The following is a 13,614-nucleotide window of genomic DNA, read 5'->3' on the forward strand; positions in this document are numbered from 1 at the left end:
AGATTGGTCAGTTTTCAATTCAATCTCCAATCCGTAGTTTGACACGGGCCTGACATTAAATTTAAGTTTAGTGAATCTCGCTCTGATTGGCCAAATTTTAATTCAATCACAATCCTCAGGGACATACGAGTTCCGTAGTACTTCGCAATAATCCCTAGTATTTACAAATAATCACGAATTTCAGGGCCGTGTCGAGTGCCTGAGTAACATTAGGAGTTCGCTCAATCTCGATGTTTGCTTGTGGAGTGCTCGTGCATCGAAAAGAAGGCAACGGAAGAACAACGGACGAGTTCAATGACAGCATGTTTGATCAGTGGTGCTGTATTTTGTACTGTTAAATTGCTCTGTGTAAAAATAATTGGTATTTCACTCCGAAGAGGATATTCGAGGTCCGTGTCAGACGATACGATCGTATCGCTTCTCGGTGTTACAGCGAGATTACCGCGAAAATTCGTGACTAATCAGTTCTGCGAGTTTGGGAAGGCTTTCTTGAAAAAAATAACAAAGCGATACAGTGATTCAACCGAGTTGAGGCATCTGTCACGTTAAAAGGTATCGGACGATCCGCTTCGAGTGTTAATGCTCGCACGATCGACATCGTGCAATCAACGAATAACCGAATAAGAGAAAATACTCCGAAATCGTACGTCGCTCCGGCCGGTGGTAAGCGAGGATCACATTTCGCATCGCCGACGAGCAGACAACCGTAAGGACATCCGTTGACTCGGGCGAATTTCAGAAATAAACACGCAAATATGCGGTAGAGGTGATAGAAGTAAACACAACAAGGCACAATAAGAGGAGGTAACAAGGACAACACGTGCGATTCTGATACATTATCTAAGAAGGAAGGGGAAGAAGAAGAAGCTTAGTAGTAGTAGTAATAGTATCGGGCAACACTCGGACAGTTAAGCCACGGCACTGGGTGACGGTACGTGACGTTACGTTGCAGCGAGGAAGCGACCGTGCGAGCCAGGACTGTAAAGCACGCGTTGCGAGCGGGACGAGGCGTTTACTGCGCGAGAGGCGAGTCGGAAAAACGGGCGAGTGTGCGCGCTCGCGCGCGCAACGTGCATGCGTGCGACGATACACACGTCTCTCTCGCTCGCTCGCGCGCGAGGTGTTTACTGCGCGTTGTCAAGCGTGCCTTGTCATCCTATACGGGGGTGTTGGTGAAGGAACACCGCACTTTCCGGATTGTGTCCGGATAGTGCCCGCGTTCGCTCGTGATTTCGGCATCATCGGTGCTCGCTAACACAACGCGCGTACCTCGTATTCCATCATCGCGGCGAACGCACGCGCGCGCGCGACCCTCTCGGCGAGGACGACGCGTCGTCGTTGATCATCGTTACGGACGGAGAGAAGAACGAAGAAAATGGCCGACAGTTGGATTAACAGTGTTGCTTGCCGGTAAGGGAATGTAACGGACCGACGGGTGTCCTTCCAGATCTCATTGGGGATTTCGCTCTTCCCGCCCGACCCCGCGATTCGGTCGTTTTCAACGTAATCGCCGAGAGAGATTAACCGCGTTGATCGCTCGCGTGCAGTAGAACAACTACCGCCTAGTGGGATCGGACGAGTACGGCGGTATATAAATATTATTGATGATTCTCGTGAGAGAGGATATTTATCGACGTCGTTGTGAAACTGTCGGCGACTTTGAATTTCGCGTTGAATCGTCCGAGTCGTCTCCCGTCTCGCAAACACGCGCATTAATAAACTCCCTGTTCTCTGTGTCGGTGCATTCCAATAACCGTGTCGTGTTATTATCGTCTCAGATATTTCAAAAGCGGCGTTTGTCGGGAGGGCAACAACTGTCGATTTCGGCACGTACAAGGGACCAGAGATGACGCGGATGTCAATAACGCAGACACAACACCGTCCGGACCAATCTTCAATGTCACATGTCGCTTCTTCAAACAAGGAATATGTAGGTTCGGCAGTCAGTGCCATTTTCGACACAGTGGAAACACCTCCGATAGTAATTCCAAACAAAGCAATGCAATAGAAAATTCTGCGTCGGGCCAACATACCGCAAGCTCCTCGAAAAAAGGGTGAGCTCAAGTGTATTCTTTTGCGATGTGTACCGATTCTTTTCTTACTGTTTTATTTTGGCAATATTCTTACTTACTTTGACCTATAAATATATTTAAATTGTGTAACATTTGACTGGGTTACATTTGGGTGTGATCTTTGTTTTATTCATCACAGGAGTAATGACAAATGTGCCGCTGAAGAATGGGTGAAAGCACCTGAGTTTGTACCTACAGTTGTGCCTCCTGTTGCTGGATCGTCTTCTTCTACGGATGAAATGTCTACATCGGGAACATCTATGAGCGCATTGAAGCCAACATCATATGCTCAAGCTGTTAATCCATCATCTGGTCAAGCCTCGAGTCCTGCTTTAGAACCTTTGTGCCCATATGCCGAAGCAACTGGATTTTGCAAAAAATTAAACTGCACATATCTTCATGGCGATATTTGTGAACTGTGTAATTGTGCGGCTCTCCATCCTCACAATGAAGAACAGCAGAAGAAGCATACAAACGTAAATTTTGATCAACTTATTCAATTACGTTAAATTTGGTGGAGCCAGAGTTGTCGTTCGAGCGAATATACTGGATCTCAGTCAGTTTTGATCTCTTTAATCTTCTCAATCTTAGTCACTAAAATATAGAGATAATGTCATTATCTCTATGATGATTTTTCAAACTTACGAAAGAATTTCTATTTGGCGTCTTGTTATTTGCTCAGGCGTGCGTGAAACAACATGAAGCAGATATGGAATTATCCTTTGCTATACAACGCAGCAAAGAGAAGTCTTGTGGCGTGTGTTTCGAAACAATAATGGAAAAGTCGTCACGAGAACAAAGGTTCGGTATCCTGCCGAATTGTAATCACTGCTTCTGCTTAACCTGTATCAGAAAGTGGCGGCAGGCAAAACAATTTGACAACAAGATCATAAGAGCATGTCCAGAGTGTCGTGTTCCATCAGATTTTGTCTGTCCCAGCATGTTCTGGGTGGACACGAAGGAGGAGAAGGAAAAGTTAATAAGAGATTATAAAGGTGTTTTAAGGTAAACAAGAGTTCTCGTTAGAAATAATAAGTCGACCTGGTGTGTTACCTGAGTGTTTACATTTTCATAAATTTTTGTTAAGTACTAAGGATTGCAAGTACTTCAACAAAGGTCGTGGTAAATGTCCGTTCGGTAATAAGTGCTTCTATCTCCATGCACTTCCCGACGGCACTAAGAAGGACGTTGGTCCACCAAGAAGACGTCATGCCGATTATGATATCGATTTCTTACACGTAAGTGATTCATTTATATATATGTGTATACAATTCATATTATTTATATGGATGTACACATATTTTATAGGCGAATAAATGCGCGTCTCTCGTGTGAAATTTTGCTGAAGCAAACGACATACCTTCCGAATCAAATAGTTCGGTAGTTCCACCGTGAAATATTCTGGCATATATGAATGCATGTATGTTCTTATACATATATGATATATGGCAGGAGAAAATAATTCTGTAAAATTTACAGCAATTAATCTTGTGGGATTTCCTCGAAGAAAGGGACGATCGCTGGATGTACCTCGATTTAGAAGAAATCCCATTCTTTTCTGATTCGGACGATTCCGATTGGTCTGATTATGAGCTGTCATTCGACTAGAGCAGTAGAACTAGTCGGGTCGTATTGCCCTTATCAGATCCCTGATATCGTATTGGTGTTCGACCTTTAGCAGCCACTCCCTTTACTCTTTACTTTACCTTCATCTTATCCTTTACGTGCGAATTTGGCGGCAAGAATTACTACATCGCAAATAATTTTGAATGATTGTAATTCGAAGACATTTTAGCTACGTCAGTACTTTATCTTAACTGGGATGCGTTATGGATGAAGTCAAGCACATTGTAAAAAGAAAAGTGATATCAATATTATCTTCGGTACATGTGGATTTTTTATAAATACTTTACCAAGCAACAGTCGCATAATGTAATTATATAACTCTCGCAGTCGTCGCATAATTACGTCGTACCATGGCGTCGTATAATTGCGTTACATAATTAAACCGCATAATTACAATTTTCTTGGAAGAATTTGAAATTTTTATGAGTACTTTCTGTAGAATATTATATATATATATTTATATATATATATATATATATATATGTATGTTTATATAAATATATACTTATTTATATTCATATATATATATACATATATTTTGTTACGACGACAATTTAATTCTTTTTAATGGGTACTGTTTTGTTAGGTATTAGATATTGAAGTGCGCGAAGGATTCATAAGAGTTTCGAATGTATTCTGAAAAGTTCCGATGGCATTATGGCACTTTTGTATTTCGAAGTATTTGTAAAAAATTCGCATGTGCCGTAAATAGTACTGATATTACTTAGAATTCACTCAATCTTATCCACACTTATTATTTTATTATAATTAAGGACAGCGATATTTATCATCGTCGTGTTTTCGTGTCATTAGCTTGATTAAGATTGTCCAGGGTACGCATTCCAGTTAAAATAGATTTCATTGAGCTATGTAGAAAAAGAAGGAGAAAGAACAAAATGGAAACTTATAAATTGATAATTCATATGCAAAGAGTGTACAATAAATAGTTACGCAGTTTTATTAATAATCGCGCGGCGCATAGTTGAAAACAAAAAGATGACAGGAGACACGGATATCAATACGGACAGTAGTGATAGTTTTGTTGGTAATGCATCGAAAGTATGGAATCATCTTCGTGCGTCTTGACCAATGCTCTGCTAACTGATAATTGTTATAGGAACTATTATTTTCGTGATTTAAATTTTGTCAGCGAATAATCCATATATACACCGATATTTTTTCGACGTACTTTTCTTTATATAGGGTAATATATTGGTCCTTTTTTTGTAGTTAATATTAATAATTGTAACATTTTTTCCATAATGCATGATCCGGAACCATCTTTACACATTAAACGAGTCATAGTAGAATCGTGTCATTAACCGATACTTGTTACAATTAACGGATAAAATTGTTTGCTTCTCTTGGTGAGACACAATTTTCAAGTATATGGTCAAGTATATTGAGATAGTTATGTTAAAAAAGTAGTTTTATTATAATCTTATTACATTCTTCGGTCAACGCTTGAGCATTTTTTTTTTATTTTTTTTTTTTTTCAGTTAACGTGAGATTTAGATCTAGATTTTACTTAGGTTTAGATTCTCCGTAATTTCAATGAATCATTTTTACGATAATCTATCATTGTTATCGAAATATAATCGGATTCTCGCGGTACAAGCGGAAAAATTGTTGAGATTTGTGTGTCGAGATATGGCGTCCAAACAATATCATATACAATGCAAATTACCGTTTGAATCGATTATTTCAATTTGTAAGAAATATATCTATCATATTATGAGCATGTTTTGTGACTGTGGTGTAACTTTATGTTTGAAAGAAAAAAAATTTATCTGAATTTTTTATTGAGTTTGTAAATATAATAAAATTATGACGTAGCCATTGGTGCCAGCCAAATGCGCGCTATATCTAACAACGTCTGTTAAGTTTGTTCGTTTATCTTTTTAAAAACCTTCAAAGTATTATCGCCGCAGTTACAAAACATGCCATTTAGCCTATTTTATGCTATTCGTCGATATAGACACTACTTACATGTAAAATATATATAGAAAAACCGGACAACGATTTATTACTTGTGTGATCAGTGTGCATTGTTAGTTCAATTATCACTAGTTCATATCGAAGGTACGATCCACAATTGTCGTCCTACCTCTTGCTATGGCTCCGCGAATCTTTAATACATTTCTTTAAATTATTACAGTTATATAGCGTTATTCATAAATAAATATTCCTAAGACCTCTGAGAGCAAATGTGCAAAGTGAATGTAACATATATGTAAGGATATTTTGCGTGAGTGTGACAATGTTCGTATTTGTGTGCTTGTGCGTAAGTGCGAATGAAGTAAAAAGAAAAAAAAAGAAACATTTGCGAGCAAGAAACAGACTACCAATAGCATATGTAGAGTAATAATAATAAATGTAACAAAAGGTCGCTTTCCGTCAAGAGTACGCACCTGTAGATTCAGCGTTTAAGGAAGCAAATTAGAGAAGTACGCACGGCGGAGTTGGACCCACGACATAGAGAGCCATCTGGGAATCATCAACAATCGTTTATACATTTTATCGATTTACTTAATAATAGCGACACCGTTTCGATAGCCGTTCCTCTCGATATAGAAATACGACGTAATTACGCTTTCGAGGGCACAGGAATTCTCTTCTGTAAAACTATTAGAGCCGACGGGAGATGAGATATACGAGCGATAATAGAAATAAGCACCAAAGAGAATACGAGTATTTACCTTCTAGCATCGGATACTTCGCGAGAAATCTTTCTTTAAACTTGTCGCTGAATGATCCTTCCTGAGCATATCTATGACAACTAATAATCGCGTTGTTGTGAAACCACAGAGTTCCTGCTCACACTTGCAATCCTTTTCGTATTCACGGTAGAGGGAGGGGGGGGGAGGGAGACAGANGGTTTTTACAGCGGAGAGTCGTCGGTACTGCCTTCAAAAGCTGTGTGATTATAGATTAATATATCGTTCATCGCGCGCTATATAAGTCAGTGTCTTAATCCGTGTCAAGAAGCGTTTTATCGGATCGATCTTTCACTATGCTGAATATCGTTTACATTTACCAATGGAATTTCTATGCTGTTAATTTTATCGATAATTGTTAGTATAAAACGCTTATTGTTACCCGGTAATGTTTATATGAAACCTTCTACGGTAGGCGCTAATATACGTTTCGAGCGGCTATTTTTGGAGCTACTTTCCTCAACAATCATAAAACTTCCTGACGAGGGAGATGAAAATGTATGAACGCTTGAGAGAATTTAGGAACATCAATTTATTTTATTCGGATTAATGACGGGATATAACGAGTATTAAAAATGATATTCTGAACATTTCACTGTCATTCTCAGGATGGTTTTTATTAAGTTAGTTTAAATGTTATCGAAAATTCACGAAACAGCGTTGTGTCTTGGCGTGCGGAATTCAATCGCCAAGATAAACATAGCAAACATGTACATTAATACGAATTGATTGTACCAAGCATCATACCGTATTGAATATTGTATCATATAGCGACGTATATTCTTTCTTTAACGACCTAAATACGCTTTATAAATTGTTATGTAGTCTATCATTTACATAACATGTTAAACGCTTCGAACATTTTTCCTTTTCTCTTTTTTTTCTTTTTGGTTCATATAATACACACACACATGATTCTTTAGGATAATATTATACTAATTATATCAATTTATTTTTAAGCGCGCATTATTTATTTTTATCCTGTATTAAACATTTTATCATGCGGAAGGTAGAAAGTAAGAAGTGTGTTCAATTTTAAGGGAGACAATTCGTTGATATCGCTCTAAAATTTCCGCGCGTACGAGTATAATTGAACCTTATATTTTTGTAACTTTTCTTTTTCACCACGTTATGCGCGCTTACATTACGATGTAAAGGCTCCGTACTGCAGATTGATATAGTAACATGTAAATGAAAATCTGATTTGATATAGAGAGCGCTCCACCGTGGAAAAATAAAACTAAAAGCATTGTTGTGCCAGCTTGTTTCTTACGTCTTTAATAGACTCAGATTATTGTGAATGAATTTTTAACCAATAAAAATACGTAGATCTCAAGCTAACTGTATCTTCACTACATGCTGTAAAGCGAATGTATATATGTATATACGTACACATTGCTTGCGTTATCACGAAGTTTATCCTTGTTGATTTCTCATTTATCTTTGTTTCCTGGCACACGATGACGAAGCTGTCGCCATGCTATGTTTTTGTTTTTATCGCGTTTCGTTACTAGCGTAAGAATCATTACGGATTTTAATAATAGTAAGTATCGTAATAATCGATATTTTTTTCTCTTGTGTTACCGACCGTGTTATCGACGGATATCAAATCAGATACGTTCATTATTGTTGCAAAGTGCACGCGCAGAGGGCGACTGCGGTCCTTCACTCCCGATTCATTCGATTGAAAGCTTGCAAACAAGCGGTGGTTTATCTCCGACATAATTTGTTGAAGTAACGAATGTGTTTGTTGAGCGTTATAAAACAGATTAAATCGGCGTCGATCCAGCCGGAATCGCAGTCGCTCGCGGAATGAATGCGGAAGTCGTAAATTCCGCCGCTTCGATACACATCTCGCCAGCGATTCGAATCGCTGTTTGAAGAGGCGCCGGCAAAATGGCGTAAGTAAGAGTAACGTACGTTTGGGAAGCTGGAGCGTCTCACAGCGGGGAAGTAAAATGACGTTCCGATTCTAGGAATTCGAATGAATATTGCTTTAACTGTTACTGGCGGGCTGTGAGTATAATGTAACGCGTGCAAAGTCGCTATAACTTGGGTAGTGACTCTTGCGAGACTAAAAAAGAATGAAAGGTTAGAATGCGACCTTCTTCTGTCAACGCCAACACTTTGAATTATATGTCCTTTTTTTTTACGCGAACGGTCGCGCGCTCATAAAGTATTCGGCACGTAAACCACTTTTTTATCAGGATTGCTCGCATCGTTTGATAGATAAACACGTCGTAACGATATTCTTTTCTATCATGCCGTAATGACTTCTCATTGACGCTGTATAGTCGGGTTAATCTGTTGTCGTAATGTTGATAACGCCGGGAGATTAATTATCGGCAAATTAACTGCCTGTAACGTTGAGTGACTGTAAGATCGTCATTTACACGCTTTGTAGAATAAGTAAAAAGATGACCACGTGCCTAATAAGCAAGAAATCATTGACACGAAGTTACTCCCTATAAGTGCGTATTATGTTATTTAATATCAAGTAATATTCCAGGTAAAGTCTTAGAATGTTAGACGTAATATTCTAATAATATTCTGATATTATTTAATATTAAGTAATATTTCTGGAATATTCTAAGAATATTATTTTAATATTTTATAATATTCTAGGAATATTATGTGTTTATAGGGTTACAGTAATATTTTATAATATGTGACATCTTCAAATATATAGTTCTTAATATTGTATACAACGTACATTGTTAACAATATACTTGACCTAAACATAAAAAATAATATATTTCTACATTATGATTTCAATATTTACAAATATTATGTTATCAAATAATTATTTAAAAATATTTACAAAATATTATGTCAAAACGTGTGTGAAATCTGCATGAAATCAATGTTTCAAAAGATTGATTGATTTAACGTGTCTTGCTTACTGGCTATCATTTTTCCGCAGAATCGTCGCTTTTGTCACTGAACGTTGTGCACAAGGTCCGCACGAAGTATGTATTTCGGCTGAATAGGGTCGTGATCCTGACATGGCTTACTCGTTACTTTTTACGACTTCTGAAGTCTCCGCTATTCACACGGTTTCTCTTGCATTACAGTCGTGCCTTTTCTGGGTACCCGAAACTGCCTCTGTCATGTCTGAATTAACACACGTATCTACACAGCGGTTTGTCGAGTATCTTCGCGCGGAAAGGACATCGGAAAAATTATCAGAGCTTGTTTTATATGCGGGCCGGGTGTCTCGCGATAATGCTCGAATTCCCACGTTGAAAATTGCGGATGAATCCGGAGCAAAAGTGGAGACACACGAGAGACAGTGAGGTACGTTTGAAATTGGATTCGTCCAATTGACAGAGCACAGTGTCGTAGCGCAATAGAACAACGATATTAACGTTACTCGTTGTAGAACACGCGGGGCGCGACTTTGTTGTGTACGTCGGCGAGAATATGGGCTCGACCGGATTCGCGACGGCTAACTGGAACAGGAAGTTAATCTCGACGAGCACGGCGAATTAGCATATAAATTCGCCGAAATGGTCTCTACGTATCCAGGTAACGATACGTGCACACCGCGGGTATCGCGAGATCGCTTTGAGTCGCAAAGACGCGACCGCGGCCCCCCTTTGTGGGCTTGATTCTGTTGCACCCTTTGTGCATACCCCGGCGCGTCCGTACGTTCGGACGATGCATCAACGACACATGTAGGTATTATTTTGTGAAGGAACGGCGTTACCGTCTAACCACGCGTGTCTACGCTCGCTCGCTCGCGGCTCGGGGGATTAAGCAGATTGCGCGACTGCGAATTTAACGTTGTGAGGATTACGCGTCGTTACGCTGTAATCGGCATGTTTGCGGTTGCACAAACCACTTGTGACGTAAAAAATTGTCTCGACAGTGGATACTTACTTATTCGATTCATCGTCCGAGCGATGGTTGCGCACTACGAAACGAATTCCGAGAATAATTCTGCTCGAGTTCTATCCTGACGTTGTAAAGTGATTTCTTTCTATGGCATTATTATGGCACTTTTAGATACCTCCCTCCGACATACGTAGTGAAACATTCTGTGTTAAATTTGACACATTTCACGTGTCCTAAACGGCCCACATATAAATTTTCGTGTTAATTTAACATTTTTGCTTAACGCAATTTAACACAAGATGAATATGTCGGAAAGTAACACAAATTTGGTGTCAAAAATTAACGCAAAATTAATATCCATCGACTGATGTATAAAATGCGTTATTTTAGCACTTACGAGTGTTACTTTAATCTAAATTTAAGTAAATTTAAGTAAAACTTTAATTATCAAATATTTGGTCGACAAATATTCACCAAATTTTAGTATTTATTGCCAAATCCTTTTTTCAGCGTAGTAACATTTATTAGAAAAATGATTTTCTCCCGACTATTTTTGTGGTTAAAATGAAAAAGTGTGTGGCGCCAAAAATAACTGCAATTTTCCAGCAATGTACATATTGAATATTGACTCAGCATAAAATATTGAGATAACGCAAACACAATACGTTAAATTAACACCCGGGTATATTAAAGATATAACAAAAAGACTTTAACAGGGACCGATTTTAACACAAAAGCACAAAATGTTTTTTACCGTGTATATTTACATAGTCTTGGTTAAACCAAAGTAAATTTCGTAATGCGAAACCGCAAATGCCGATAACCGCAGTTGGCTCAATGTTGCACAATTACGTCCCAATTGGCACTACCGATCCGATCGTTTCGAGATTTACCGACGAATCGACAGCAGATGATGGGATTGAACACAATGAGAATTGAGTGCACGGTGTAAATCTCCTTGCCGTGTTTATCCGTCGCGTTATTTATCGCATCTAAATCCGGACGTGCGCGCGCGCGCAGATGTCGCAGAAACGATTTCGACAATCAACATCGTTTAGCACTCAGTCTCTTGTCACAGCTCGTGTTGCGGTTCTTGACGTTTCTGTATGACGCCGGATGTCCTGCGTATGCATCGATAAGTGCGCGCATGAATGTTATAAGAACAATTACCGCATCAACACGTGTTATACACGCCGGAGTTTAGTATTTAGAATCTCGTTACGACGCGTGTTATGGCTTTTGATATTCCTGTATGCCGGACATCCGGCAAGTTCTTGCGCGCGCGCGCGATCGCATTATTTATCCACGGCTCCCAGGAGCGACGTACGACGGACCTAATTACGAGCGAAGGTAGTTTTGGAAGCTGCTAGACGGCCAGAAGTCTAATTAAATGGTCGCTCGGTAATTCGCGTTCGCTTTGAGGGGCCGTGGAAGATTAAACGGCAGTGGAAAAATCGCGCGACGACACGCGGCGGCGCGAGTTTGCGCGGATTTGCGCTCGCGAACAATAAGGAACGCGAGATTCCTCCCTCCCCTCCGCCCTCGCTATAAGCTGGACTTAAAGCGCGGTAAAATGTGCGGTGGTTAAATTTCCCGTGAAAATACGGGGTGTGTTGCGGGTACACACACTAAAGAGTGGGAGGGAGGGAGAGGGCTGCGTCAGTATACTGCGTCGAACCGACGCTTCTCTCGCGTGTGTTATAAAGTCGCGGTGATTATTCTCTTAAAAGTATATTTATAGTAAGCCGGCTCTCTCTCTCTCTCTCTCTCTCTCTCTCTCTCTCTCTCTCTCTCTCTTTCTCTCTCTTCCCTAACTTTGTGGCATTATATTTTTATGCGCGCTGCCGCCGTTGCTATTGCGTTTCTTTCTTTCCTTTAATCTCCGCTATGTAAAGTTATTAAAATTATAATACTGTTGCGTTCCCATGCCGGGCTCTTTTCTCACACGATTACAATGCTCTGCAAAATCGGCTTAGAGATTGATTCGAATTTAATTTACATTTGATTGAATTTAAAGGGCTTTACGTACAAAGGGCTTTACGTATATATAACCCGAACAGCTCGAAGAAACGCCCAATGTTTGGATTTTTCTGCTGATCACATTATTGGTTTTATGAATATGTCCCTTTAAGAGGGGTAATTTTTCATACTTTTATTTATATATTGTATCAAATTAACACAAAAAGTTGTGTGGATAGTTTGGGACACGTGAAATGGGTGTTAAATTTAACACAAAATGTTTTACTGTACGCGCAGATCGCGTGATCTGCGAAAGATTTCGGGAACGTTCGTTTCCCCTTGAAGAGAATCGTGGACTCGGATTTCTTTAAAAATGCGGCGAGTAAATTCAGATAGTACCGGTTTAATGGGAAGAATCTCAGACTACGGACGTAAAGAAAGCCGAAGAGGAGGACGAGGGCGAGGGATTAGGTCGGGTAGCCAAGAGCGGAAAGAGAAAAGGAAAACAAGGCGGGGGAATATAGAATCGGTTTCTCTGTCGAGTCTATCCAGCCTCGCGGAGAATCTCTAAATTGCCTCTGTTTGTTTCGCAAGCAAAGAAGCGCGGCCGTGCATCAAAATGGTCGATCGCGCCAGCCGGTAGCCGATGTCTAATACATCGAAGAATCCTCTTCTCGGGCTGATCGTGACCCATCGACTCGATGTTGATTCACCGCGTCCTGAGCTGAAAGCTCTTTTGGCTGGTCGACGGGAAAACGAGGGAAAAAAGGAGAGAAAAGATTAGCGGTGAAGTCGAACTGGATATAGCGCCGCAATTACGCGAATTCTCTTATTCGACGCGAGATTAAATTTGCGTGGCATAGATAACTTATATTTGAAACCAACATATCTCGACACCATTACAATTATTGAGCAATGGTTCACGTCTGATACATTATTATTATCGTACATTTTCTTAGATGTACAAAACTTTGAAGAATTCTTATAAAAAGTATGAGAGAGAGACAAATCGTGGACTTTCATTTTAACATTTTAACGGTAGTATATAACACATTTTTTATGCGACTGACAATTTTCACTAGTCGTCGATTATTTTTAAAACGATTACTATATTTTACGATAACGTGTGTAACGATAATTTATCATATTTCCTGACCTTTAGATTGCGATCTTCGGTATACATAAAGTATTTGTTAAACGTCGGGCTCCTTGCGTGTTAGGTAGTATCGGAATGAAGTTACCGCGGAATCGCGTTCATATCATATTCTAGAACTTAAATATTTAGAAAAAAGGTTCTAAATTCTCACGTTAATTTTACTTTTGCATGAATATTGACAAATTCGTAACGTGAACGCTATGCAGTAAATCAACTATCTTACTTGAATATTAAAGTAAATAAAATA

General features: G+C 39.5%; 1 protein-coding gene and 1 long non-coding RNA gene across 3 annotated transcripts; both read left to right on the forward strand.

Moving 5' to 3' along the window:
• The first annotated feature begins 44 nt into the window (after positions 1-44).
• On the forward strand, positions 45-4,132 carry LOC106750801 (probable E3 ubiquitin-protein ligase makorin-1). The gene is made up of 6 exons (XM_014631396.1): positions 45-1,410; positions 1,779-2,054; positions 2,212-2,548; positions 2,755-3,077; positions 3,160-3,310; positions 3,552-4,132. The coding sequence occupies exons 1-6, from the start codon at positions 1,376-1,378 to the stop codon at positions 3,678-3,680; spliced, it is 1,251 nt and encodes a 416-aa protein (XP_014486882.1). The 5' UTR covers positions 45-1,375; the 3' UTR covers positions 3,681-4,132.
• Positions 4,133-6,580: 2,448 nt separating this feature from the next.
• Positions 6,581-13,608, forward strand: LOC106751449. Of its 2 annotated transcripts, none has more exons than XR_001375063.1 (5): positions 6,581-8,506; positions 9,339-9,384; positions 9,490-9,712; positions 9,798-9,943; positions 12,806-13,608. It is a non-coding gene; the product is annotated as an uncharacterized LOC106751449 (long non-coding RNA). The 2 variants fall into 2 exon arrangements; XR_001375062.1 differs by having other exon boundaries at positions 6,581-8,431.
• Positions 13,609-13,614: the final 6 nt, after the last annotated feature.

Source organism: Dinoponera quadriceps, unplaced genomic scaffold (assembly GCF_001313825.1).
Source record: "Dinoponera quadriceps isolate SergipeBrazil2010 unplaced genomic scaffold, ASM131382v1 scaffold46, whole genome shotgun sequence".
Classification (NCBI taxonomy): domain Eukaryota; kingdom Metazoa; phylum Arthropoda; class Insecta; order Hymenoptera; family Formicidae; genus Dinoponera; species Dinoponera quadriceps.